Here is a 25,694-nt window from a genome sequence, read left to right as displayed (position 1 = left end):
TTGAGAGTTGGTCATTTCCAATGAAAATTGAGAAGGCAGTGAGGCACTCCACTAGTCACTCCCACACCACCTCATCCCCACCGCAGTCCATGAGTAAGTAATACACACCCCATTACTCAGAGCTTTCAGGTTTCACTGTGTCAAGGGTTTACAGAGAGAGTGGAGATTAGTTCGCTATCTAAAACCTTGCAATTTGAGATTTAGACTACATTTAGCTAGTGCTGTGTACGTGTACTCTTTACTGTCTGTATCAGTCTAATCTCAGTGGAAAGCAGACGGTGTTTCATTTGAGTGGCATGTCTTCAAACTACATGTGGAAAGAATTTACGGCCGTTTTCCAGCTGTCTGTCAAACGGGTCTCCGCCCCTTTAATCATACCATTGGTTTAATTTGCAGATGGGGTGTTTAGTCATTGGTCTGTTTTTTGTCAACACAAAGCATCCCCACTTCTCCCTTGCCCTGTCTGTGTGTTGTTGAACTGGGTGAGGTTCTACTTGCGAACGAAGGAGAGAAGTAAATTATTTAAATGTCTCATATCTTTCTTGCTAGCCAACTAGCTTCCGAGGACAGAAGTTAAGCTAGCGAGACAACACACGAGACCCCCTAACTACTCAAGCGGAGGCTCGTACGGAAACGGGCAGTATGAGTTTGTAGTTTGACATTAGCTAGCTAACGTTGGTCATTCATTCAGACGCGAGGTGTGGGATGCTTTTCTTTTGTGTTTAGCTATAGCTACTCCGTTTGCTATGGCTAGCTCGCTTCTGCATTTGACAGCAGTGACCGCTCGAGCTACATCATGCGATTCCGCATGGATATGATCGTCACCTATTTTCCAGCAATCAATACAAATAAGATGCTCGCTTGTCCAAGGGAAGTAGCCACATTTGATTTAAAACCGTAGTTGTTATTAGGGAATAAGGCGGACATTGATCTCGAGAATTGTCTACTGTAGCCGTCATTGGCTATCTATCCTCGGCGAAACCGGTTTGGTAAAGTGGCTAAAGTGATTGCTAGCATAGCTACATTTGGATGCATACGGAAAATGGCATCAACAAAGGCAAAGGTTGGGATAATTAATGAAAGCAACTCCATTCACGAGAGTGCCAAGACCTGCGCGAGCAGTCCCATATTGTTGGCCGGAGCAGCATCGTTAACGCTGAACAACAGGACATACTCACTCGATGACCTGGACACCATTTCCACAGTTGGTAAGTTTAGGCAGCAAGACAGTATGTTACAGTACACACACACTGGTGAAACTGGTCTGTCTATCACAGGGCTTCTCACACTATCCAGGCCTATCAACTAGGCTATAGGGCATAAGATACTACTGGTACGTGTGTGGCTCGTGCAGAACAGCACAAGCAATGAAATCCAAGGCGACTATGTGATCAGCCATTTCATGGAATTCGACATGGGGATATGCTGACCATGAAACATCATTCAACTCTTGAGTCAGAAGATAGCTGTCATGACTCTGTTCGCTCTGCTACTTAATCTGTCAACCGGAAGTGGACAAGGACGTTCTCGGTTTCAGTCAAGCTCACCCATAGGTTTATGGCCCGCTCTGTGGCCAATCATTGAGGAATTCGTGATTCCACACAGTTGCTGGGATGGTCAACATTTTCTTGACATGGCATTAGGGGAAATATCTGTGTGCATCTCAGGGATCAAGAAGGATTAATGGTTTCATTGCACACGTGGAATAACCAGCTTGAGAAGTGAAAGCTTAATGGAGAAAACTCTTACTTATCAGACTTTTGCTACATTGAAACCCTTTGCACGAGTTTAGAGAGGATGAGTATATCTTTTATTTATTTTTAAAGGAACTAGCTATATTAGTAAGGTGAGGTGTCAGATGTTCCTGTTGTTATTGTGAGCAGTGCCCTGTGAATGTCAAAGTTCATGTTTGGTTCTGCTCACTCTTGTCTGGGCATGTAAGTCCTTTCACTGCATGGGTAATGTGTCAGCAGACTCAGCTGTTGAACTGTTTTTCTTCTCACATGGGTGGAGTCCACTCTGTGGTGAGTCTAATGCCAGAAACCAAGAAAGTTAAAACAACATGCACTACTTCAAGACTGAACACAGGCTTCTGATCACGAAAACCACTTAGTGTTTTACAGCGCTCTCATATTTGATTCATGACGAGGAGGGACACTTGGCTAATAGAGAATTCCCATCTCATTCTTAAGCCCACGTGATCAGGGAAAGCATGAAGCTTAAAATCCCAAGATAAAATCATCCAATATGCAAAACCTTTTGTTAGATGATGATGAGAGGGATTTACTGCTTATGGCAAATCAGTTACATGTCTTGAGGACTGCTTTTGTCTAATGGTCATTGAAATAATGAGGCACCTGGCTCTCACGTGACATTTGAAGCTTACAGGCATTTTTCCCATCTTTCGTGCATATGAAATGTTTTCTGGTGCTGAGTCAAAAAATGGTGAGTCCTAAGCCTACATCAAGATACGTGGCCGCTGGCCAAGTGCATTGAGTAGCATCAACAAGCTAGGCGCATATTATTCCACTTCTGGCCTTGTTCCATCAAATATGTAGTGCCATTCAAATCAAATAAAAACACGGGCCTATCTATTTCTGCTCCCACAAAATTAGAACAAGAAACATTCTGCATTCTATTCAAATACATGTAGGCTAGCATCCAGCAGACCAAGAATCTGACCAAATAACACACCGTAGCTGTGAAAATAAGTGTCACTGTTTCTCACTAATTGATTCGATTCCGGTGTGTAGGGAAAATAAATAGGTCAGCTATTTTACCCTTCTTTTCCAAGTTAGCTAGATCTCTGGTTTGTTTCCATGAAACATACCTCACGTTGGTGTTGAGCGAAGCATCCATTTTGTGCCATTTGTTATCACATAGCCTGGCTGTTTTTCTTTCTTTTTTTGGAAACACTTCAGTATTCAGTACACTGTTCAAGTAATCAGTGCAGTATTTGGTGCATATCACCTTGCCTCAGGCGTTGCTCTATTGGAGAGAAAAGGACAAACCAGGCGTGACCTACTTGCAGGGGAAATCCTGTGTCACATGTCCAAAATCATGGGACATTTCTGGTGGTAATCACTCAATTTGATGAAAATAGTATATACATGCACACATCTAAAAATGCAACAGGAGCTACAAAATCAGCGGAAGAAAACTGTCAGTTGCTTCCACAGGAAGATTAGGCTACTTGAGGGAGCAACAAACGGTGATCGGAAAATGACATTTCCATATGTCTTTACTGTGCAGACAGGTAGTAGTCCCAATCTCTCTAGACAGTTTGCTTCTGCAGCAAGGGTTCCTTCTGAATAGAAACAAAATATTGATTGAGCTGTTGCCTAAAGACGACGCACATGTCATTATTAGCTCATTTATATTGAGCAAGGTGCTCAATATAAGATATTTTCTTTTGCTGTTTTTTGTGCTTTAGTAGTGTCGGCCTAAAGCCTGCTTGTTGGGAATCTCTAGATAAGTAGTACTAGGCCCATGAGGAGAGGACAAACATTCATAGAATATCCATCTGATTGTGCTGAGTGTACAAGAACATATCTGTCTTGAGGCGAAATATTACACCAGCAATGTTTTCAGATATAGGAGTGCAGCTGAACTCAGTCAAACCTGACCGTTGTCTAACCTCTGTCTTATCATATATTGGGGCGGCAGGGTAGCCTAGTGGTTAGTGTTGGACTAGTAACCAGAAGGTTGCAAGTTCAAACCCCCGAGCTGACAAGGTACAAATCTGTCGTTCTGCCCCTGAACAGGCAGTTAACCCATTGAAAATAAGAATTTGTTCTTAACTGACAAGCAAATAAATATTTAAATAAAGGTTAAAAAAAATATAAAAAAATATGATGAGTAAAAAAGACAAAGAAAGGGTTTGGGCTTTGTTTGTTTGCTTGCTTGCTCCTATTAGATTACCATGGAGACTGAGAACAGGGAAGGACAAAGACCCCTTGTACGAGGTAAGCCCAAACGTGCTAGAAGCCAACATTCCATGACTCTATCGGGGGATTGTGAGTCCATCTCTCTGTTTGCTCTCTTTGTCTACTCCCTCTCTCCTTACTCACAGTGAAATATGACTAGACATAGGGTGTTATTTTGTACTCCTCTTGACCTGGAGATGGGAATAGAGAAACAATCTGAATTGTTGACCTGAAATAATGAGCTCAGACTTGTGAAAGAGTGAGAAGACATCTCAAGGAATCTTGGCCAGTTCTTCCAGATTCAACCTCTTTAATTGATGGACAGGTTGAAGACATGTCAGAGATAATTGAATGTCAAAAACATTGCAAATATAGCATTCTGATGTCATGATCTGACATAACCACAGATCAATTCTTGATTATCAAATTGTATTTGTCACATGTGCCGAATACAACAGGTGTGTAGACCTTACAGTGAAATGCTTACTTACAAGCCCTTAACCAACAATGCAGTATTAAGAAAAATAAGTGTTACGGAATAAAATAATTGTGGTTGATTTGTTGCAGAAATAATCTGAATTAAATGTTTCTCTATGACATTTGGGTGTGTGTGTGACAGAGAACTTAACGCCTTGTCTTATGACTGTTCCTCTCCTTGCTTCAGGCACAGGGACCTTTGGCAGGGTGTTCCTGGTGAAAGACAAGAAGAGCAGGGCGTTCTACGCTCTAAAGGCTATGAAGATCCCTGACGTGATCCGGCTCAAGCAGGAGCAGCACGTCCACAACGAGAAGGAAGTCCTGACCGAAGTCAACCACCCCTTCCTCATCAGACTGTGAGTGTCTGATCACCTCAACACCACATAGCATAAATGGCTATGTTTTGTTAAGTTATGCTATCATGACATAAAGTGAAGGAAGTCCTGACCGAAGTCAACCTCCACTTCCTCATCAGACTGTGAGTGTCTGATCACCTCAACACCATCATCAGCCACTGATCTGCTGGAGATGGATTTGATATACACTACCGTTCAAAAGTTTAGGGTCCCTTAGAAATGTCCTTGTTTTTGAAAGAAAAGCAAAAAATAATGTCCATTAAAATAACATCAAATTGATCAGAAATACAGTGTAGTCATGGTTAATGTTGTAAATGACTATTGTAGCTGGAAACGGCAGATTTTTAATGGAATATCTACATAAGCTTACAGAGGCCCATTATCAGCAACCATCACCCCTGGTTTCCAATGGAAAGTTGTTAGCTAATCCAAGTTTATAATTTTAAAAGGCTAATTGATCATTAGAAAACACTTTTTTTGCACAACCTACCAAGAAGACAAATTATAGTGTCTAGTTTGAGAAACAGGTGCCTCACAAATCCTCAGCTGTCAGCTTCATTAAATAGGACCCGCAAAACACCAGTCTCAACGACAACAGTGGAATGCTGGCCTTGGTGTTTTGCAGGTACTCTTTAATGAAGCTGCTAGTTGAGAACTTGTGAGGCTTCTGTTTCTCAAACTAGACACTCTAATGTACTTGTCCTCTTGCTCAGTTGTGCACCGGGGCCTCCCACTCCTCTTTCTATTCTGGTTAGAGACTGTTTGCAACGTTCTGTGAAGGGAGTAGTAATCAGCGTTGTACGAGATCTTCAGTTTCTTGGCAATTTCTCGCGTTGTATAGCCCACATTTCTCAGAACAAGAATAGAATGACGAGTTTCAGAAGAAAGTTATTTTTTTTCTGTCCATTTTGAGCCTGTAATCAAACCAACAAATGCTGATGCTCCAGATACTCAGTCTAAAGAAGGCCAGTTTTATTGCGTCTTTAATCAGAACAACAGTTTTCAGCTGTGTTAACATAATTGCAAAAGTGTTTTCTAATGGTCAATAAACCTGTTAAAATGATCAACTTTGATTAGCTAACACAACTTGCCATTGGAACACATGGGTGATGGTTGCTGATAATGGGCCTCTGTACGCCTATGTAGCTATTCCATAAAAGTCAGCCGTTTCCAGCTACACTAGTCATTTACAACATTAACAATGTCTACTCTGTATTTCTGATCAATTTGATGTTATGTTAATGGACAAAAAAATGTGCTTTTCTTTCAAAAACAAGGACATTTCTAAGTGACCCCAAACTTTTGAACGGTAGTGTATAAATAATACATATGCCATTAAGCAGAAGTATTTTTCCAAGGTGACCTCTCCTACAGTGAGTGTTTACGTTTCTATTATATGTATGTGATTAGGGGTATTGAAAACCCACGACCTTGGTGTTAATTGCACCACGCTCTTACCGACTAAGCCACACAGGGCCACTTTCCACTTGTCCTCTACAACTGTTTTGACAAGGTCCATGCCACATACTATAAGCTGAGCAAACACTGCCCAGACTACCGTGTAGTTTAGCTCTCTTACATCCAACCACTGTTACCTGACAAATATTTGCGTTTGAATAGAGTCACCTTGTTCAAATGTACCAGTGTGTTTATTTCCTGTTCATACCTTCCAGGTTCTGGACCCACCATGACGATCGTTTACTCTACATGCTGATGGACTACGTTCCAGGCGGGGAGCTGTTCAGTTACCTCCGTAGCCGCGGGCGCTTCAGCAACACCACGGGCCTCTTCTACTCCACGGAGATCGTGTGTGCCATCGAGTACCTCCACTCCAAAGAGATCGTCTACCGAGACCTGAAGCCGGAGAATATACTGCTGGACAGCGAGGGACACATCCGCCTCACGGACTTCGGCTTCGCTAAGAAGCTCTCGGACAGGTATGATGTCATGCCGTAGAGTGCAACTTTGTTGTCCGTCGAGACGGAAATGTCTCTGTGGACTGTGTTATTATATTTCCAGCCTCCCTGAGACCGCACACACACACAGAGAAACGCATACCCAAGAGACTGGAAGCAGCACAGGGTCAGCCGCAGAGCAGCGTCCCAGTATGAGCTGTTCGTCCCCACAGGTGTCATTCCATCTGGGAGCAGGTGTACTGCACAGCCAGGACATCCTTAATTGTTAGACACTATGCCCCCTAACAAGTCATAACCAGGATATTATTAGACTGCCATGTTAATTGCGGGAGTGAATGCTGTTTGTTTTTCTGTCTCATTGTAAGACTATATCACGTTTAGGAATTGTAGCCATACAGACACATTTGCCTGATTGGCACAGTAGGGATATAGATATCCTTCCGGGAGTTGTTATATTACACGGGCATACAATATTCACAGAATGTATGGAGGGGAATCCTCACTCTAAGACGGAATCCCAAAACATGAGGGAAAATTGCAGAGCTGAGATGAAATTGCCGTTATTTTGTTTTTATATTCGCGTTACAAGCAGCTAGTCCTCTTCGGTAACCTCAGTAGGATTGGAAGGCTGCAGCACTCAGGTTAAAAGAGTTTTGTATCTGCAGTGCAGTAGCGATACTGCAGTAGCGCTAGTGTTTTGCAGGGAGCCTCGCTGTACACCAACCTGACCCACTGACATGTAAACAGAATGGACTAAGATTACATTTTCTCTGGCCGGGAGAGTAAAACAGAGTTAGAGTAGATGTGTCTCTGATGTGCAACTTGTGACCCACTTAAAGAAATGGAAGGCAAAAGAAATTGCCTCGAATGCGGCGAGAGTGTGAAGAACAAACGAATGAGCGAGCTGGCTGCCTTGCCGTGTGTGTGTGTGTGTGTGTGTGTGTGATCAGTTTAGAAGGTGAAACATCACACACTACACTGTTGATGCTTCCACAGTGCCACCTAGTGGCACAATAGAATGAACCCGCTTTAGGTTCTAGGATGTGCTCAGAGGTTACCGGTTTACGAGACTAACTTTCCCAGTCGTAGAGCAGCACTCTGTCCAGAGAGTACTCTGCGTCTGAGGTAGGTACTGTATGCCTATCTGATAAAGGTTTCAATGTGCCAAAAAAAATCTATAATTAAAATGCAAGCTGCATTTTCCACATTGCAACCAAAGTGTCCCGTTCTCGTTCACTTCAAAATGTATAATAAAGATGTAAATGAAATCGGGGACCTTGAGCCTGCCCCTTAAACAGAGTAACTATTTGCATACAAATGAACCATCACCACGGCAACTGAACAAGAGTTATATTCCAGAGGGCTATTTTTTTATAAATGTTTTATTCAGAACATTAGAACATCTGATAAAAATGATAATTTGTTGTGTCATATTCTGCTCCCCAGTTTAGATTCTCTCCTTGGCCTGATAATAGTGATCCAGGGTTTTATATGTCCTCCATACAGTGTTAATCAGCTGTACTATTGAACCAAAGACATTGATCTACCAATAACACAACCAGAACCAATCCTTCCAGCAAACTAAAGCTCCGTCACTCTGTTGGATCCAAATACCATCCGATAGTCCTGTGAGATCAGGCTACACACGTGTTAGTTATACCATATCAGTGTACATACTACTGTGAGATCAGCCTGCATAGGCTACACTACTACTGACTGAAGGACCAGTCGACTGACAGATGATACTATTGTGAGAGCAACCTACATACAGGACACTACTATAAAACGGCAGGGTGATTACTTCACAAGACTGGGGTTGTCATTCCCTGTATGTAACAGAAGTCTCCCCTTCTAGGGTGAACTCATTGGAATGTGTAGTGTGTGTGCTGCGTACAGGGTGACCCTTGGGGAAACCTAGGCTTAGAAGGATCATCAGTCAGACATGATTGGCCACACAGCCAAAATAAGCGTTGTATGTGTGCGCATGTTCCTGTGTTCTGTTGGTGTAACGTAACATCTAGAATTGAAGTAGTTCAAACTGATATTGTTTCTCTTTTGTCTCTTTCGGTGTCTCTCCATCCAGGACGTGGACTCTGTGTGGAACCCCGGAGTACCTGGCCCCAGAGGTCATCCAGAGCAAAGGTCATGGCCGGGCGGTGGACTGGTGGGCCCTGGGGATCCTCATCTTTGAGATGCTGGCTGGGTGAGTAGTAGTGTCCTGTCCTCTGACTGAATGGGAGGGACTGGTGTTGAGCTGAACACTAGTGTCATGACTGGGCAGGGGTTTAACTGAATACTGTAATGTCCCCTGACAGGGCAGGGTTCAACACCAGGGGGCCCCAGTCCACCAGAGGACTGTTAGTAGCAGGGGTTTAACTGAATACTGTAATGTCCCCTGACAGGGCAGGGTTCAACACCAGGGGGCCCCAGTCCACCAGAGGACAAGATGAATGTGTGTTAGTAGCAGGGGTTTAACTGAATACTGTAATGTCCCCTGACATGGCAGGGTTCAACACCAGGGGGCTCCAGTCCACCAGAGAACAAGATGACTGGGTGTTAGTAGCAGGGTTTGGGGTCAATTTAATTTATATTCAGAAAGTAAACAAACATTCCATTTCTCCTCATTGATTTTTAATACAAAATATTGGAATCGGAATTTCAGTTTACTTCCTGAATTGAAATAGACTAGACCCCTTCCTAGTGTAGTAGTATGTATGAAGAGTGGCTATCCTCTATGGACAATTGGCTCTGTCTACATTGGGTAGTATCCAGCAGAATGTCTGTGGCGAGTCAATGGTAAGACAAGTGTGCTGTTATTCGGAGAGGTGACCTCATGAGGTTACGTCACTCTGTAGTGGGCTTAATTCCAAGACCAGCCTGCCTTTTGTTTCTGTGATGACAGAGGTGGACGGTCTTAAGGATGAAAGGAAGGTTACAGATTGAAGAAAGGTCTAAGGTAACTTATTCTGACACATTTCCACGTGCGTGATCTGTGGAGACCAAGGTTTCATAATAACAAACTCTGGTGCCTTAAAGCTATGCTCTCTCGTCTAAGAACCCCACTCAGTCACTCATTAATTCAAGGCCTACAGAAGTACTGCTGAAATAGGATTTCTATAGACAGGCCGTTACCATAGCTTAACGATGCCAGGTGTGTGTTCCAAATGGCACCTTATTCCCTAAGTAGTGCACTACTTTTGAACAGAATCCTGGTCAAACGTTGTGCACTACATAGGGAATAGGGTGCCATTTGGAACAGAGGCAGTGGTGCTTGGCCATTTAGCTATGGTACATCTGCAACCTGGTGTCTATAGAAATCCTAATTCAGCAGTGCTTCTGTAGAGTACACTGGCCTTGAATGAATGAATGACTCACTGACTGAGGGGATGTCTGCTAGCAGCATATAGCATCACTCATGTGGCCGGCTGCTCTTCCGCTCCTCTTTGAGACGAGGGAACCAAGTTAAATGATTTGTTCTATATAGCCCAGCCTACACATGAGTTAAGCGCTTGCTTTTTGCTTGTAATCCACATGCATTTCTGCAGGCGTCACAGCCTAGGCCCTACATATTTAGCCGAGTATATGTAGCCTATGTATGCACTCACTGAACTGTGAGTCGATAAGTGTCTGCCAAGTGCCATATTATTAAGCAATAAGGCACGAGGGGGTGTGGTATATGGCCAGTATACCACGGCTAAGGGCTGTTCTTACACACGACGCAACGCGGAGTGCCTGGATACAGCCCGTAGCCATGGTATATTGGCCATATATCACAAACCCCTGAGGTGCCTTATTGCTATTTATAAACTGGTTACGAACGTAATTAAAGCAGTAAAAATTAAATGTTTTGTCATACCTGTGGTATATGGTCTGATATACCATGGCTGTCAGCCAATCAGCATTCAGGGCTCGAACCACCCGCTTTATAATATGACATAGATAATGCGTTGGCTCATATAATCCATGGAAGCAAGGAGGGCTCTGATAGCATACTGAACATAACACTATCACAGAGGTTCCCAACCAGGGGTACTAGGACCCCTGAGGGTACTTTGCCTATCCACAGGGGGTACTTGAGAATACTCAGGAGACCATAGGCCTACTGGTAAAATGGACATGAGGGGGTAAATCAGAGGTACTCCAGCCGAGCAAAATTCAGTTGATGGTACAGTAACCGAAAAAAGGTTGGGAACCACTCCCTATCATGTGAATGAGGCGCCCCTAGAGGGCACTAGTTATTATGACCTCGGTACAGTACACAGGATGGGTTTGGGTGTGTGTTGTTTGTTTTGCTATGGAAATGTAGCATAGCCCTTGTCCCCAGTGGGTCAAAATGTTAAATCTGAGATTTGACTTCATATCTACGCCTTTTGAATAAAAATCAAAGTTGATGGGCCTCGAATGTTAATTTTATTCAATCTTTTTTTAGTATTTTACATATTGATTAAATCTATATGAATATAGAAAGTTGTCAGTGAATCAGAGGTCGTTCTGTACGTGCCTCTTCACCTCACCCTAGTCTTTTCATGTACCCGTGGAGAATTCAGTGGCCTTGGCTTCTAGTGAAGAAAAATGTGACCTTCTCCATACCATTCGTCACACTGGCCTTTTGAAGTGTGCGCACACACTCGGCGCTCCAGGAGACAAAAGCTCCCTTCAGAACAACGCGCCCTAAAGGTTGACTGCCGCGTAACCGTTTTGTCAAAGGTCCTGTAGCTTCCGTAGTGGAAGAATGTAGAGGGGGGGGCTTCTGAAAGTTACGTGGTAGGTTTACGCACTCAGACATCCATCCGCCCCAGGGTTCTGACTTCTGGGAATAGTCATGACAAGGTCATCTGTGCACTTAACTCCACACACACACACTCAGTCCAGCCCGCTTGTATCTTACACACACACCCACCGACACACATAAACAGTCCAGTAGGCTTGTATCATCATGTATCTAATCCTGCCTGGAGGGGGAGCCTGCCCTCCTTAATGGAAACCGCCCTGTCTTTGTGTGTGGTCCTCCCTCACACTCACATCACAACATCTTATCTGGTCAATGTAGCCTATTCCAGGTCCATGTGAACCGGAAACCGTTTTAATTTCTTGACTTATCGGCCTAACTGTTTTTCTACAATATATGGAAGATGGATATTCTTGAGAGTCTTCTTGTCGATTCTTGCTGTAGCTGTGCTAGTTTTAAATCTACTCCTGAACACCTAGGCCTATCCTACATACGGACTATCCTAACTCCTACTAATAAACACCTAGGCCTATCCTCCATACGGACTATCCTAACTCCTACTAATAAACACCTAGGCCTATCCTCCATACGGACTATCCTAACTCCTACTAATAAACACCTAGGCCTATCCTACATACGGACTATCCTAACTCCTACTAATAAACACCTAGGCCTATCCTACATACGGACTATCCTAACTCCTACTAATAAACACCTAGGCCTATCCTACATACGGACTATCCTAACTCCTACTAATAAACACCTAGGCCTATCCTACATACGGACTATCCTAACTCCTACTAATAAACACCTAGGCCTATCCTACATACGGACTATCCTAACTCCTACTAATAAACACCTAGGCCTATCCTACATACGGACTATCCTAACTCCTACTAATAAACACCTAGGCCTATCCTACATACGGACTATCCTAACTCCTACTAATAAACACCTAGGCCTATCCTACATACGGACTATCCTAACTCCTACTAATAAACACCTAGGCCTATCCTACATACGGACTATCCTAACTCCTACTAATAAACACCTAGGCCTATCCTACATACGGACTATCCTAACTCCTACTAATAAACACCTAGGCCTATCCCATACGGACTATCCTAACTCCTACTAATAAACACAGAGGCCTACTCCTACATACGGACTATCCTAACTCCTACTAATAAACACCTAGGCCTATCCTACATACGGACTATCCTAACTCCTACTAATAAACACCTAGGCCTATCCTACATACGGACTATCCTAACTCCTACTAATAAACACCTAGGCCTATCCTACATACGGACTATCCTAACTCCTACTAATAAACACCTAGGCCTATCCTACATACGGACTATCCTAACTCCTACTAATAAACACCTAGGCCTATCCTACATACGGACTATCCTAACTCCTACTAATAAACACAGAGGCCTACTCCTACATACGGACTATCCTAACTCCTACTAATAAACACCTACTATCCTACATACGGACTATCCTAACTCCTACTAATAAACACCTAGGCCTATCCTACATACGGACTATCCTAACTCCTACTAATAAACACCTAGGCCTATCCTACATACGGACTATCCTAACTCCTACTAATAAACACCTAGGCCTATCCTACATACGGACTATCCTAACTCCTACTAATAAACACCTAGGCCTATCCACATACGGACTATCCTAACTCCTACTAATAAACACCTAGGCCTATCCTACATACGGACTATCCTAACTCCTACTAATAAACACAGAGGCCTACTCCTACATACGGACTATCCTAACTCCTACTAATAAACACCTAGGCCTATCCTACATACGGACTATCCTAACTCCTACTAATAAACACCTAGGCCTATCCTACATACGGACTATCCTAACTCCTACTAATAAACACCTAGGCCTATCCTACATACGGACTATCCTAACTCCTACTAATAAACACAGAGGCCTACTCCTACATACGGACTATCCTAACTCCTACTAATAAACACAGAGGCCTACTCCTACATACGGACTATCCTAACTCCTACTACTAAACACAGAGGCCTACTCCTACATACGGACTATCCTAACTCCTACTGCTAAACACAGAGGCCTACTCCTACATACGGACTATCCTAACTCCTACTGCTAAACACAGAGGCCTACTCCTACATACGGACTATCCTAACTCCTACTGCTAAACATGTTAGTAGTTCCCTGTTTTGATTTATCCTGTTTTCACCGTATCCTCCATCCGCTCCTCTCCCCATCCTCCTCCCTGTGGAATCTTGGCGACACCTCAGGTGTTACGTAAACCGTAGGTTACTGTTGCATAAGAGGAGCCGAGTCTCTAGGCTCTCATTCTCCATCACCGGGGACCTAGACTAATCTACCGGCAGGCTGGCGGGGGTACCTGGGGGAGCGGGGTGGTAGCCTGGGGGGGAGGGGGTAGTAGTCTGCACTTGGCCTCCCTCCCTCTCTCTCTCTCTCTACCATCCAATAAGAGGTGGAGCCATTAGAACAGCAGCTCTCTGTTGATTCATCCTTTGGCTCCCTTCGTATTCTACCAATGCCCAGACTCCCCCTCCCTTCTGCTCTGACATTCACTGTAGAGACCTGTCCCTGCTTAAGACATCACATTCCCCTTGGCAACGAGCTTCTCCGAAGGACTTTATTCTGATCTCAGGTCATGACCAAAAAAATCATTACCGGGCATTTTTTTATCCCTTCCTTATCCTGTTCGTATTAGTCATTTCCGTTTATTGACAGGTTTGGACTGATGCGTGCCCTGGTCACAGGATGCAGTTCAACCTTTGATCGTTGGCAATGTGTCTTATCTGGCTTTCGTCTGACCGTCTTACTTCAATGAATCTATGACACAATTCTCTCAGGCTTTTTATGTAACAATTGCTTAACACTATGGGCTACTGTATGTTTAAGCTTAAACTCTATTGGACCAGGTTCGCTACTGGAGCAGTACGGAGAAATGAAAACCACACAACTTGAATAATTTAGGAAAAGAATGCCGGCTTGTATAAATAAAAATAGTTTCAAAAGAATGAATCACCTTGAGTAAATATTTATGTGAAATTTGTACGATGAGCTCAATATGAAGGAAATGCATCAATAGCACAATAGACAGATATCGGCCGTACATCCTTCCTATAGTTTACTAGGGCCCACCCAACTCTATCTTAATCTGACGGTCACTCAGATTTCATTGTTCAATAGAAATACAGTAAAAGTGAATCCACAGAAAAACGCAACCCAGTTGACAAATACGGACTTATAAACCACTATGACATGGAATCAAATGTGCGTGACTGTGCCTATCAATATACACCGTGAGGCGTTTTAAGTGTAGCATGTGCTTAAAACAATCCCACTGCAATGTATGATGCAATGATGTCTTGCAAGAAAAATCTTTCCCTCAATCCCTTCACAGCTCATTTGAGTGTTAATATCCAGGTCTCTCTTTTTAGTTCAGTTTCATACAACTTCTCAACAATTTGAAACGTAGTTTATCTTCCATGGAATGGCGGTAGCTCTTCACATTCCGTTCTAGCTCTTTAAAAAAAAAAAAATTATGCATGTTGGCTCCAACTGGTGTAGAGCGTGAGGTTATAGGAGAGGGACTAAGAGAATATTGAGTTCTGATTGGCTCAAAATAAACTGCTCGTCATGCAGCTTCTGGCAGCTGGTTTGTAATGGCTGTCAACTTAAACATATAGCAATATTGTATAATGTGATTGGTTACTGGAATCTCACTGGTAACGATAGGTAATCAACATTTAGTTGACCTGCGTTACGTTTGTTTTGTGTTACACATCTAACAGCTTCCAGGCCCCCATTCCACTGGAGGAGGTTTCCGATTCCATTTTGACAGGCTCAGCTCGGCAGCCCCTGTGACAAACTGGTGTGATTATCCGTCTGTCTGCTGCATGTGTAATGCGTTTAGCTCGGCTGGCCTGGCCCATTATGTAACGCGGCCTGCACGGTTAATGGCTTGTCCAGGCTGGAGTAGTGCTGGGGAAGCATTCACCATTAAACCATCAAGAGTCACCAGAATGCAGCTGATTGGTCTGATGAGCTTACGGCTCTGTACTGCACAGAGACACGTAGGCGAGTGTGTTCATACATGTGCGCAGACACACACACACAAACTGTAGGTTCATGTGTTTCACGGCTTTGTGTTGTCGTGTACTTTAGTGCAGCCCTTTCAATTTTCTGTTTATAGCTAGGCTTCCATCCATCAACAATCTGCATAAAAATAATATGTGCATTCTCCTGCCACAGATGTGTTTTCATCAAATTGATTTGTTGCGGATAACAAGCTGTGCGTGGTGACGTCGGACATATCAAAATAACTTTTGCGGTTAAATTCCCATGTACCGACAAATAAATACAGGTAAATGGGTTTCCATCTCATTTTTAACTCTACTGATGGTTTTTGTCACAAACAAATCTTGCGCTTTGTATAGCAAATGTGCCCACTCTGGTCTTGACAGCTGGGCTCTAGTCGACAGCTCACAGAGTGCGGGTAGGCAACATAATTATGAGATTGTAATGGACAAAAAAGAGATTATTTATTTAACAAACTGCATGCTTTCCCATGCCGTAGTGGGAGGACATTGGGAGGACATTTCAACATTTAGCAGACGCTCTTTAGCCGATGATCCAGAGCGACTTACAGTAGTGAGTGCATACATTTTTGTACTGGACCTCTGTGGGAATCGAACCCACAACCCTGGTGTTGCAAGTGCCATGCTCTACCAACTGAGCCACACGGGACCACACCAAATATCACCGTTTTGACACTTAAGTTTACTTCAGTATAATAATGGTCAATATTTGTGCCATAAAAGCATTTCCACTGCCATTTCTCGCCCAATCAATTTTACAGACACGTCTTGTATAGCGTATTCTGCTTGGCGGACATTTAGAAAGTTTACTGACAAATTTGCTGTTTCCATCAAGCCTGTCGTGACATTTTAATCTGACGTACTTGACTCGCAAAAATCTGTTGGATGGAAACCTGGCTTTTGATGCTATTTTTACACGGTGATTTAAAAAAATGTTTTGTGTGTGTTTGACAATAGGAGCAAACATTTTGAAGGTTGAGGAGCGATGACTGTTTTCTGACATGTTCTTTTATTTTTCCCTCCAGGTACCCACCGTTTTTTGATGACAATCCTTTTGGTATTTATCAGAAGATCCTCGCCGGAAAGCTGGAATTCCCGCGGCATCTGGATTTCTATGTAAAGTAAGTCGCACACACCCAAGCACAGGGGATTGTGGGTAAAATCATGGAGGGAAAGTACCCAAAGTCTACCACTGCCTCCGCACAAATGTATTCCGTCATGATACATAATATACGATAAGCCGTCTTATATCATTTCAACTTGAGAGGAGAATTTATGGAAGTTGTTTTTCACATCACATTTCAATCAGATTTTTAGATTTAGGTCTTGGCAAGCAGGAAACAAAATGTTCCTGAGAGAAGTCTTTCTCCAGACTGTAATTGGAAACAACCGCATTCACCACCACACACTCTCTACCCATAACAAACCGTGTGTTTTGGAAATGCATTATTGCCAATACTTATGATTAGGACCTGACAACTGGAATTTGTCAGAGGTGCATTGTGAATACCTTTAGTTGTGTATGTGCATCTGGGAATGTACTACATCCTATATTTAACCTATCCAGTGTGTGTGTGTGTGTGTGTGTGTGTGTGTGTGTGTGTGTGTGTGTGTGTGTGTGTGTGTGTGTGTGTGAGACCGTGTGTGTGTGCCTGCCCGCGCACGCAGACAACAGCTCTACATGTGTGTGTGTGAGACCGTGTGTGTGTGAGACCGTGTGTGTGAGACCGTATGTGTGCCTGCCCGCGCACGCAGACAACAGCTCTACATGTGTGTGTGTGCGCGCTAACGGCTGCGTCAATCTGCCTCCCATGCAGAAGATGAAGAGCTAGCTACGCCTAATGTGGGGTGCGGGCCCTCACTAATGACACACCCTGCTGAGTTGGAACTCGTCCTTTTAAACCCATCAGAACCGTCACACTGCTCCTCAGAACAGCTGGGGGTTGGAGTAATGTGAGGAGATTACCGGCTTTAGGAGGAGAGGGCCTGGGACGCACTCAATCAGCTCTGACACACTGGTCCAACCGGATACCTGGGAGAGGCCACACACACACACACAGTGTTACCTAACGCACACACACACACACACACACACAGTCCCGCTGATACATAACACACTAACAATAGAGCCCCCAAACACTTAAGCCGTCTATCTTTTGGTCACCAGACTTTTTAAAATATTCCCTCCAGCTATATCACTGTCACTTTGACCCACTCCCATCCATCCATCAGAGTTGCCTGTCTCTGGCTCTGGCTGTGTTTGTCTGTCCATTGCAGTAACTCTTTTCTATCGCAGAGAAGATAAGACATGTTACAGTATAACTGAACAGGTGTAAGGCGTAAAGTTTTATATGCCATTCTAAATATAATGTATAACGTATATAACGTCACTGTGTAGGGCTTTCTGCATAAAAAAGTATTGGGGGGGGGGTGTTTTTTCAGGCCGCCTTAATCCAAACAGAAAGGAGGAAAGATGCAAAGTGTTTTCAGTGTAAACTTAAACGACTAAAACCAGATATAAACTATGAAGAAAAGATAATGGGCCTATGTATTTTTAAATAAGAGAACTGTCGACTAACAATCACCAAAATAAAAACAAGCGAGTCAGGGGAAAATCAACATTTCAAAAAACAATGCATTCAGGAGTATTTTTGTCATGGCATGGGGCCCCCATTTGATTTTGTTATAATTTTAGAGTCACTCAGATAGCATAAGTCATGACAAAATGTGTAGATTTGCAGGAAATGTGCTTTAAAACTGCAACAAAGCAAACGATCTCCGCCACAAGGCAAAATATGTAGAATTCCACAAAAATGTTGATTGGTGACTTCACCATTGGCCACGCCCACTGCCACGCCCACTGCCACGCTCCTGCCACGCCCACTGCCACGCTCCTGCCACGCCCACTGCCACGCTCCTGCCACGCTCCTGCCACTCCCACCGCCTAAGCCCCATTTTGATCCAGAAAAAAAGCCATGCTGTGTGGTATATTTTCATAGAAATGTACAGTGACATTGTTTGTCAATTGCATAAAATAGAATTGTCTCAGAATGGGCAATCAATTGGGGTTAAGGAAAGTTGTGTTTCCCCCTCAACGTTTCATAAGGCAGGCTACATGACCATATTTCTATTTAACCAGGGAAAAAACTGTTGATGTTAGAAATGTCTTTTGTGAGGGAGACCTAGTGCGAGGTCAGCAGGAAGTAGCCAGTGGGTACATACAATTACAATGGTCAGTGACATTTTTAATCAGAGCTTTAAACTCTGATTAAAGTCTTTTGTAGTTTGTTCCAGGACCAAGGAGTATTATAGGAGTCGGATTGTTTCCCCATTTCAGTCCTTGCCCTAGGAACTGTAAAAGAGGGCACTGAATGAGAGCGGAGGCTGTCGGATTGTGAAGTTGTTGTTTGGGTTTAAGACACTAAAATGCAGACGGTCAATATTCGGCTAGTATATTTACGTCTTGTGCTGGCATCTCGTTGGTTGTAATATATACGTCGGCTTTATTGAAAGCTCACTCTGTCAGCGCCGGCCGCATATCATCGGAAAACTTACACTGTCCTTTTAAAGACAAATTCATCCCTAAAGTATGCCTACTCCAGCATCTTCATAGTTGTGAAAAGTTTCACTTTAAAACCTGTCACTTTTCCTCATTTAAAAGAGAGGGAGGGAAAGAGCAAGAGCGAGAGAGATGTTTCTGTTTGGATGCAACTCGCATATATATATATATTACACACACACACACACACACATAGGATGTACCGCTCTGTTACCCCATGGCACCTTTACGAGTCCGTCAGGTTATCTGTTGTTCCAATGGCCAAGCTCATCCATCTTGTTGTCAGCTTTTGGATGGAAATGGACTTCTTGGCTTCTGACTGAAACTGCAGACATGCAGTAGATCTGCTGTCTGAACACACACACACACACACACACACACACACTGCTGTCTGGAGATAGATTGCTAGTGTGAAGTCATTGTAACTCTCTACCTGACTGTCTTTCTATTGTTTTCCAGAGATCTCATCAAGAAGTTCCTCGTCATTGACCGAGCCAGGAGGTTAGGCAATATGAAGGTGCGTTTCAAGATCAAATCACTATTGGGATTTGATTTCAGAAAGGTTTATTACCCCAAGCTATACTAAAACGTTACGTGAGAACAGATACACAGTACTACTTAAACAGAATTTCAAGTATTTTGTTCACTCGGCAGGTTGCGGAGTGAGAATTCTGCAGTTTGACGTCACCCTCTCAACACTGAGACGGGAAAGGAAAAGGCCTAGGAAGTGACTGAATGTCTGCATTTGGTTCCAATTAGCTGGATACATAGAGGAAGTTGTTGTAGAGGTAGTTTGCACCGTTATAGGGGTGGGGGGGGGGTGGCAGGGGTTTAGGGTGGATCACAGAAAAACGCATTTCCCCTTCCTATGCACTGTCAGTTTAGTAGTTAATCACATGGGGTGTTGGTTCATTACTTAGTCCTGCCAGTTCAACATGACTGCATTCTATGCAAATATTAATTACATCTTGCTGGTAGCCAGGATGTCCACTGTAGTAGTAGGAGTGAAGCCAGTATGCGCAAGCCATCTGCACAGGAAATGTATAGGAGGCAACAGAGAAGCTGTGTTTGCACAGTGAGAAATGGAGTCTCCCTCCACAATGAACACGGTCTCTTGGTGACGCCATATTCCCTTTTTATAGTGCACTGCCTTTGAACAGGGCCCATAGGGCTCTGGTTGAAAGTAGTGCACTATGTCGGGAATAGGGTTCCATTTGGGACGCTGTGTCACTCAGTGGATTGATCTGTAATTCCTCTTGTGTGAAATAATGTATTTTTACACCACTGTGATTGAATTGGCTCTCCCGTCATAACAGGAGGGATTTTATTTCTTGAACTGCACAATGCTGCCCATTCTACGAGACACTGAGCGGTCCAAAGTAGACGCCATGCACATCTTTAACTCTCATGGCGAACTGATTGTTCCTTGCTTGCTTGCTTGCCACCGTTCTGTGCAGTATGTGTGTGTATGCCTCAGGAACACTGCAGGCCTGGTTTGTACTCATCCACCTAAGATGGAAAGATGGCGTGAAAGAAAAAAACAACAACTTGTATTTATCTGTTTCAGACTTCTAGTCCCTGTAGTCCACCGCCATTTTATGATTCATTCATTGGAATAATGCATGTGTCTGGCACTGACGTTCAATCGAAGGATGATGTCTTGAGTGTTTTGAATTACACCGTTCAAAGGCATGAGAGTCAATGTGGGAGTATATGAAGGCTCTTTTCAATAAAACAACTGTTGGTAAGCACAATGATTAAATAAACATAATTCAGCACATAGTCTGTTATTGACTTGTGCCTCAAAGGGTTTTCTGAGGAAAATGTGCTAGTTAGCTGACTAGCTAGCTGACTCATGGAGTGGTCTAGCCACACACTCCCAGTATACCGGGTGAATCACCACAGACACCACAAAGTGTTTAGAAGGAACGAAGTGTTTTGCTCTAATTATTCTTATTTCAAACTGTTTATTCCGGACGAGAGAAATACTTTTATTTATCCTGATTCCAGATTGTGTCGAATAGACCGCCCACAGACGGCTCTGATGCACAGTGTCTTCTCTTGCAGAACGGAGCAGACGACGTGAAAAGGCACAGATGGTTCAAGTCTATAGACTGGGATGGTGTACCTCTGAGAAAACTGAAGGTCTGTCACGTTGGCGATATTACACCCACAATCATCCAGACACATCAATGAGAACACTCGTAAAACGTACACTTTATTTTCAGCATATACTGTTTTCATTAAACTCACCATTTTAGAGTTGATTTTTTTTTTTTTAAACACCTGCTTTTTTTTTAAGCTCTTTTTGATGTATTCATAGTCACCATTATTTTTGTTCCCTCAGCCACCCATAGTTCCCAAGGTGTCCCACGAAGGTGACACGTCTAACTTTGATGCCTACCCCGAGGAAGAGTGGAAGAAAGATGCACCTGTGCCAGCAAAGGATTTAGAAATCTTCAAGAACTTCTAAAAACATTTTTTTTAAAGGCGGAAGTAACGACAGAAATACTTCGAGAACATATAGGTCTTGTAGAGAGACTAGAGAACATATAGGTCTTGTAGAGAAAGACTAGAGAACGTTTAGATCTTGGAAAAGGTGAGTTAAACTGCTAGATGTTGAAAAAAAATATAGAAAGACTTCTGGATCTTGCTGAATAACAGAAGGACTGGTAAATCATCTGAGATGTCACCATTTTATGGTCAGCAAGAGAACTTCTAAGCTTCCAAGTCCCAGAACTTTATCTTGCTTGAAGACATTGACGTGTTCCACATTGGGTGGAAGAGCAGGAGAGAATTTACCTTAAAAATAACTAAAAGCGTCATCATATCACCACACTATTTATCTATCATTAATTTATTTTTGTTTGAAAAAGTTTTTTTCCACTTAACTAAAACCTCAACCCTCAGTCCTCAGTTTCTTTGTTTCTCTGAGCCTTCTCCTGTTATGCAAAAAATAAAATGATGGTCCTCTTTGAACCAAAGGACATTGTTACTGAAATGAATATGTTTAAAATGCAATAATCAGGAATTTTAATATTTTGTTGGGACAAAAAGGTTCCAGTTTTCTTTGTTGGAACTTGTGGGACTCAACCAACCGAGCAAAGCTTATGATCCAAAAATGATCACGCATACAGTAGACTCAGTATTGAGCTGTACAGTAAATGTAATTTACATGTGTGGTTACTACATCCTTACTTAGTAGATTGTACTGGATATTTGTCAATGAGAAAGTAGCAAACTAGTACAGGAACGTACTACAATATCATGCCAAGCAAGCTTTGTAATATCATTTTATTGACTGGCCGCTAGTCAAATAGTCTGTTAAACATGTCATTTTGAGCTGTAAGTACTTGGCTATCTATCGGCCAGACTTCCATGCATGTGTGCATCAAGGCCAGACCAAAAAGCACTTGTAAAAGGTGCCTTTGGATGTGACATACTGTGTGTCTTCTTCTTTTCTCCTGACAAGCTAGTGGTACTTTTTCCAACTTTATTTATATCACACACACACTGTTTATACTTGAGCTGTGCCGTTGAAAACATTGACTGTTAATAATGATATACGTGGAATAACTGTTGTGTGGAAGAAGTGTAGCTAGTTGCTATATGTGGAATTGGGTTTCCTCCCATCTTTTTCTTCCACTTTGTCCTATTTTGCTGTTCACGCAATAACAGGAAATGTCCCTGTATTTTGACTGGTATGTCTATCTTTCTCTAGGTCTCTTTCACGTACTATAAAGAACTGTAGAATACAGATCTCCAGCTGGTTTCATGTATAGCCAAGCAGGAAGTTGGCTTCAGGCAGCCAATAAACTTTTGTCTTCTCTCCACCAATCATATCACTGGCCAGTAGAAAGCACATCATGACTAGACGCATCATAGTACAATCACAAACTGTCTCTCACACTTACTTAGTAACACTTAAGTCATTTGTGTCCCTTTTTAGTAAACTTAAATTATTTGAATTGAACAATTTGGTTGCTTGTATATAATGTTGTATGTAGTTTTCTTAACCAATTATGAAACAATACTCAGTGTGAGTTTACACCAAACGGACCGAATAATTAGGACTTTTGGTCAATGCGTGTATTGTTTCTTTGCATCTTTTTGTTGTGTATCTTAGGGAATTTGCTTTACAATCCTCAGCCTTTTGCCTTTTTTTTAAAGATGTTTACGTATTAGCAAAAAGAAAATGAATATGAAAGAAGAAATACTGTACTTTTAGGTCAATACAAGCAAATTATATTTTATACCCATACCATTTTACCAATGCCTTTTGTCAAAGTGTGTAGATTTTTTAAAAGTATTATTTAACAGCCTACCTTACAAACTTTGTATGGCCTTTTCATATTGTTAATGTTGCAGTACTGTATTTAACTTCTTGAGATGCTGTTTAAAAGATCCACACAACCAGGATTAAAAACACCTCCTATCCACTGACTCAACAACCGATTCTCTTTCCTCTCCGAAGTGTGATTGTAATATATTGTAATGTATTAATAGCAATTGCGATACTTCACTTTCTGATAGGCTAGGTAGAATTGTCTCCATATTGCTTACATCTATGTAATCGTTTCAGATGTATCAGAGTACTTGTGGTGGTAGGAGCCAGGGTTAGATTTGTAATTCAGAATAGGATGTGATTATCTATTTCCACATTGGTTTTGTATATACTGTAGGTGATGTGACTGACGGTTGTCTGGTTGGCAAAACACTATTAAGAGTATCATAACCTTTAATCTTCTCTATGATTCAATAGCTCTTAGCTGGCCTTAGACGTATTAGCTACCACTATTTCCAGTCATCAGACAAATGAGCTTTCGGAGTGTTTCAGTCGGTTGGTAATTTGTCTACAAGTTCACCGGCCTAGTTTGTATCTACACAACATTGTAATTGAGTTGTGTGTGTGCATGAACACTTTAAACCGCACAGCAGTCATCGATTTAGGAGCTTCATTATCCCCTCTCTTAAAGGCTCTCATTCATCCAAATGAATCTAAAAGGTATAATTTCAAGAAAGTAATTAGTGTTAACAGTGGAAAGTGACTCGTGTTGTCTGGACCTTGTGTTGCATGACATCCAAGGCTGCTCCAGAGACGCATAGCAGAGTGGTTCAGCCTCGGTAATAACCGACTAATGTATCCCTTATGATCAGAGAGATTCCACTGAGACTCCGTGGCTGTTTTCAAATGGCACTCTATTCCCTATATAGCGCACTACTTTTGATCAGGGCCCATAGGGCTTGGGTCAGGAGTAGTGAACTATATAGAGAATAGGGTGCCAATTGAGAGACTGAAATACTTTCTACCCGCTGCACAGTGCAGCTCATGTACTGTTGTTTTCTGTAATGGACGTGTGAAGATGTTTGTACATCTGTGTTTACCATTTTATGTTTCTGTGTTCAGCAGATGCTAATGGTGACTCATGTTTGACTGGGGAGAGGGGATCCAGTCGACCACAGCGACTCAACCATATCACAGTCTTACCATAGACACCCATAAGGCATTGAAGGAAATTAACTCTCTCTGAATCATTCCTCATTACGAATGATTGAGAATAAGTTAATTGAATTAAACCCTTATAAAAACGATTTACATTCCGGAAATTCTAATTCAAGCCTTAGGACAATAAGTGCTGTGAGGTACCTCTGCTCTGTCATTGATACAATGCTAGAGCCCTAACAACACACTTTAGCTTTAACCTCTCACCTCCGGGCGGTCGTAAACAGGAGCCCCGCCTGGACGCCTGACCACCAAGTAAAAGACTAGAGTCTCCTCAGAGCATCCCCCACCCACCCCTTAATGACAAGCAGAGGTCCTTCCTGACGACACTTTAAACATTGTTGTTATGTCAGATTGTCAACGGCACCTGTCATCAGTTTAGCATTGCAAGTACATGTACCCTCCTCAACGCTATACTTGAGTTAACCACTGAATGAACGTATCAAGAAGACTAGGTCTTGTGTCTCTGGTGATAGCAACCTATAGGCGGTGCACTCACTATGACTTAGCCTGGCAGTGTAGGATGGCTGCTAGGTCTCCTATTGGTGGATGAATGCAGAGTCCAGCCAGTTGTGAAAGAATACCTGAGACAGAGGATTGAGCTAGCAAATGACCTTAATTACAGGGGTCTTTTCATGAGAGCACGGAGCAGGAACCACTTTAATTTGAGAGGTAGCGTATGTCTGGGCCAAAAGACGAGCAGTTAATGGCCTGAATTTGAATTACATGACATATGTTCCCTACAAGGATTCACCACTCAGGTAGTATCACTATTCAGAGGTTGGTGGATTTAAAAACTAAATTTTAAAAACTGAACAAATATATAAATTCAACATGCAACAATTTCTAAGATTTTCATGAGTTACAGTTCATATCACTCAATTGAAATAAATTCATTCGGCCCTAATCTATGGATTTCACATGACTGGGCATACAAATATGCAGCTGTTGGTCACAGATACCTTAAAAACAAAAGTAGGGGCGTGGATCAGAAAACCAGTCAGTATCTGGTGTGACTACCATTTGCCTCATGCAGCGCGACGCATCTCCTTCACATAGAGTTGATCAGGCTGTGCAAAGTTGCTG

At 42.6% G+C, this 25,694-nt stretch overlaps 1 protein-coding gene and 1 long non-coding RNA gene across 6 annotated transcripts; one reads left to right on the top strand and one right to left on the bottom strand.

The window, feature by feature from the left end:
- Positions 1–23,548, top strand: LOC118363730 (cAMP-dependent protein kinase catalytic subunit PRKX-like). Of its 4 annotated transcripts, XR_004821463.2 has the most exons (9): positions 180–1,208; positions 4,591–4,759; positions 6,433–6,696; positions 8,759–8,878; positions 16,572–16,667; positions 19,565–19,622; positions 20,673–20,849; positions 21,173–21,250; positions 21,453–21,509. XR_004821463.2 is itself a non-coding variant. In XM_035744887.1 (8 exons), exons 1-8 carry the CDS (start codon positions 21–23, stop codon positions 21,576–21,578), a joined length of 984 nt encoding a protein of 327 aa, XP_035600780.1. In that variant the 5' UTR covers positions 1–20; the 3' UTR covers positions 21,579–23,548. The 4 variants fall into 4 exon arrangements, 3 of the variants coding, with proteins under 3 accessions (XP_035600780.1, XP_035600779.1, XP_035600781.1); XM_035744887.1 differs by lacking the exons at positions 180–1,208; positions 20,673–20,849 and adding an exon at positions 1–93 and having other exon boundaries at positions 21,453–23,548; XM_035744886.2 differs by lacking the exon at positions 20,673–20,849 and having other exon boundaries at positions 191–1,208; positions 21,453–23,548.
- On the bottom strand, positions 11,377–13,420 carry LOC127914018 (uncharacterized). 2 transcript variants are annotated; one of them, XR_008087616.1, is made up of 3 exons: positions 13,365–13,420; positions 12,599–12,887; positions 11,377–12,503 (listed from the first exon to the last, which is right to left on the bottom strand). It is a non-coding gene; the product is annotated as an uncharacterized LOC127914018 (long non-coding RNA). The 2 variants fall into 2 exon arrangements; XR_008087617.1 differs by lacking the exons at positions 12,599–12,887; positions 13,365–13,420 and adding exons at positions 12,933–13,076; positions 13,221–13,348.
- Positions 23,549–25,694: the final 2,146 nt, after the last annotated feature.

Source organism: Oncorhynchus keta, chromosome 30 (assembly GCF_023373465.1).
Source record: "Oncorhynchus keta strain PuntledgeMale-10-30-2019 chromosome 30, Oket_V2, whole genome shotgun sequence".
Classification (NCBI taxonomy): domain Eukaryota; kingdom Metazoa; phylum Chordata; class Actinopteri; order Salmoniformes; family Salmonidae; genus Oncorhynchus; species Oncorhynchus keta.
The sequence above is the reverse complement of the archived record's forward strand: the minus strand, read 5'-3'. Positions and strand labels throughout refer to the sequence as shown.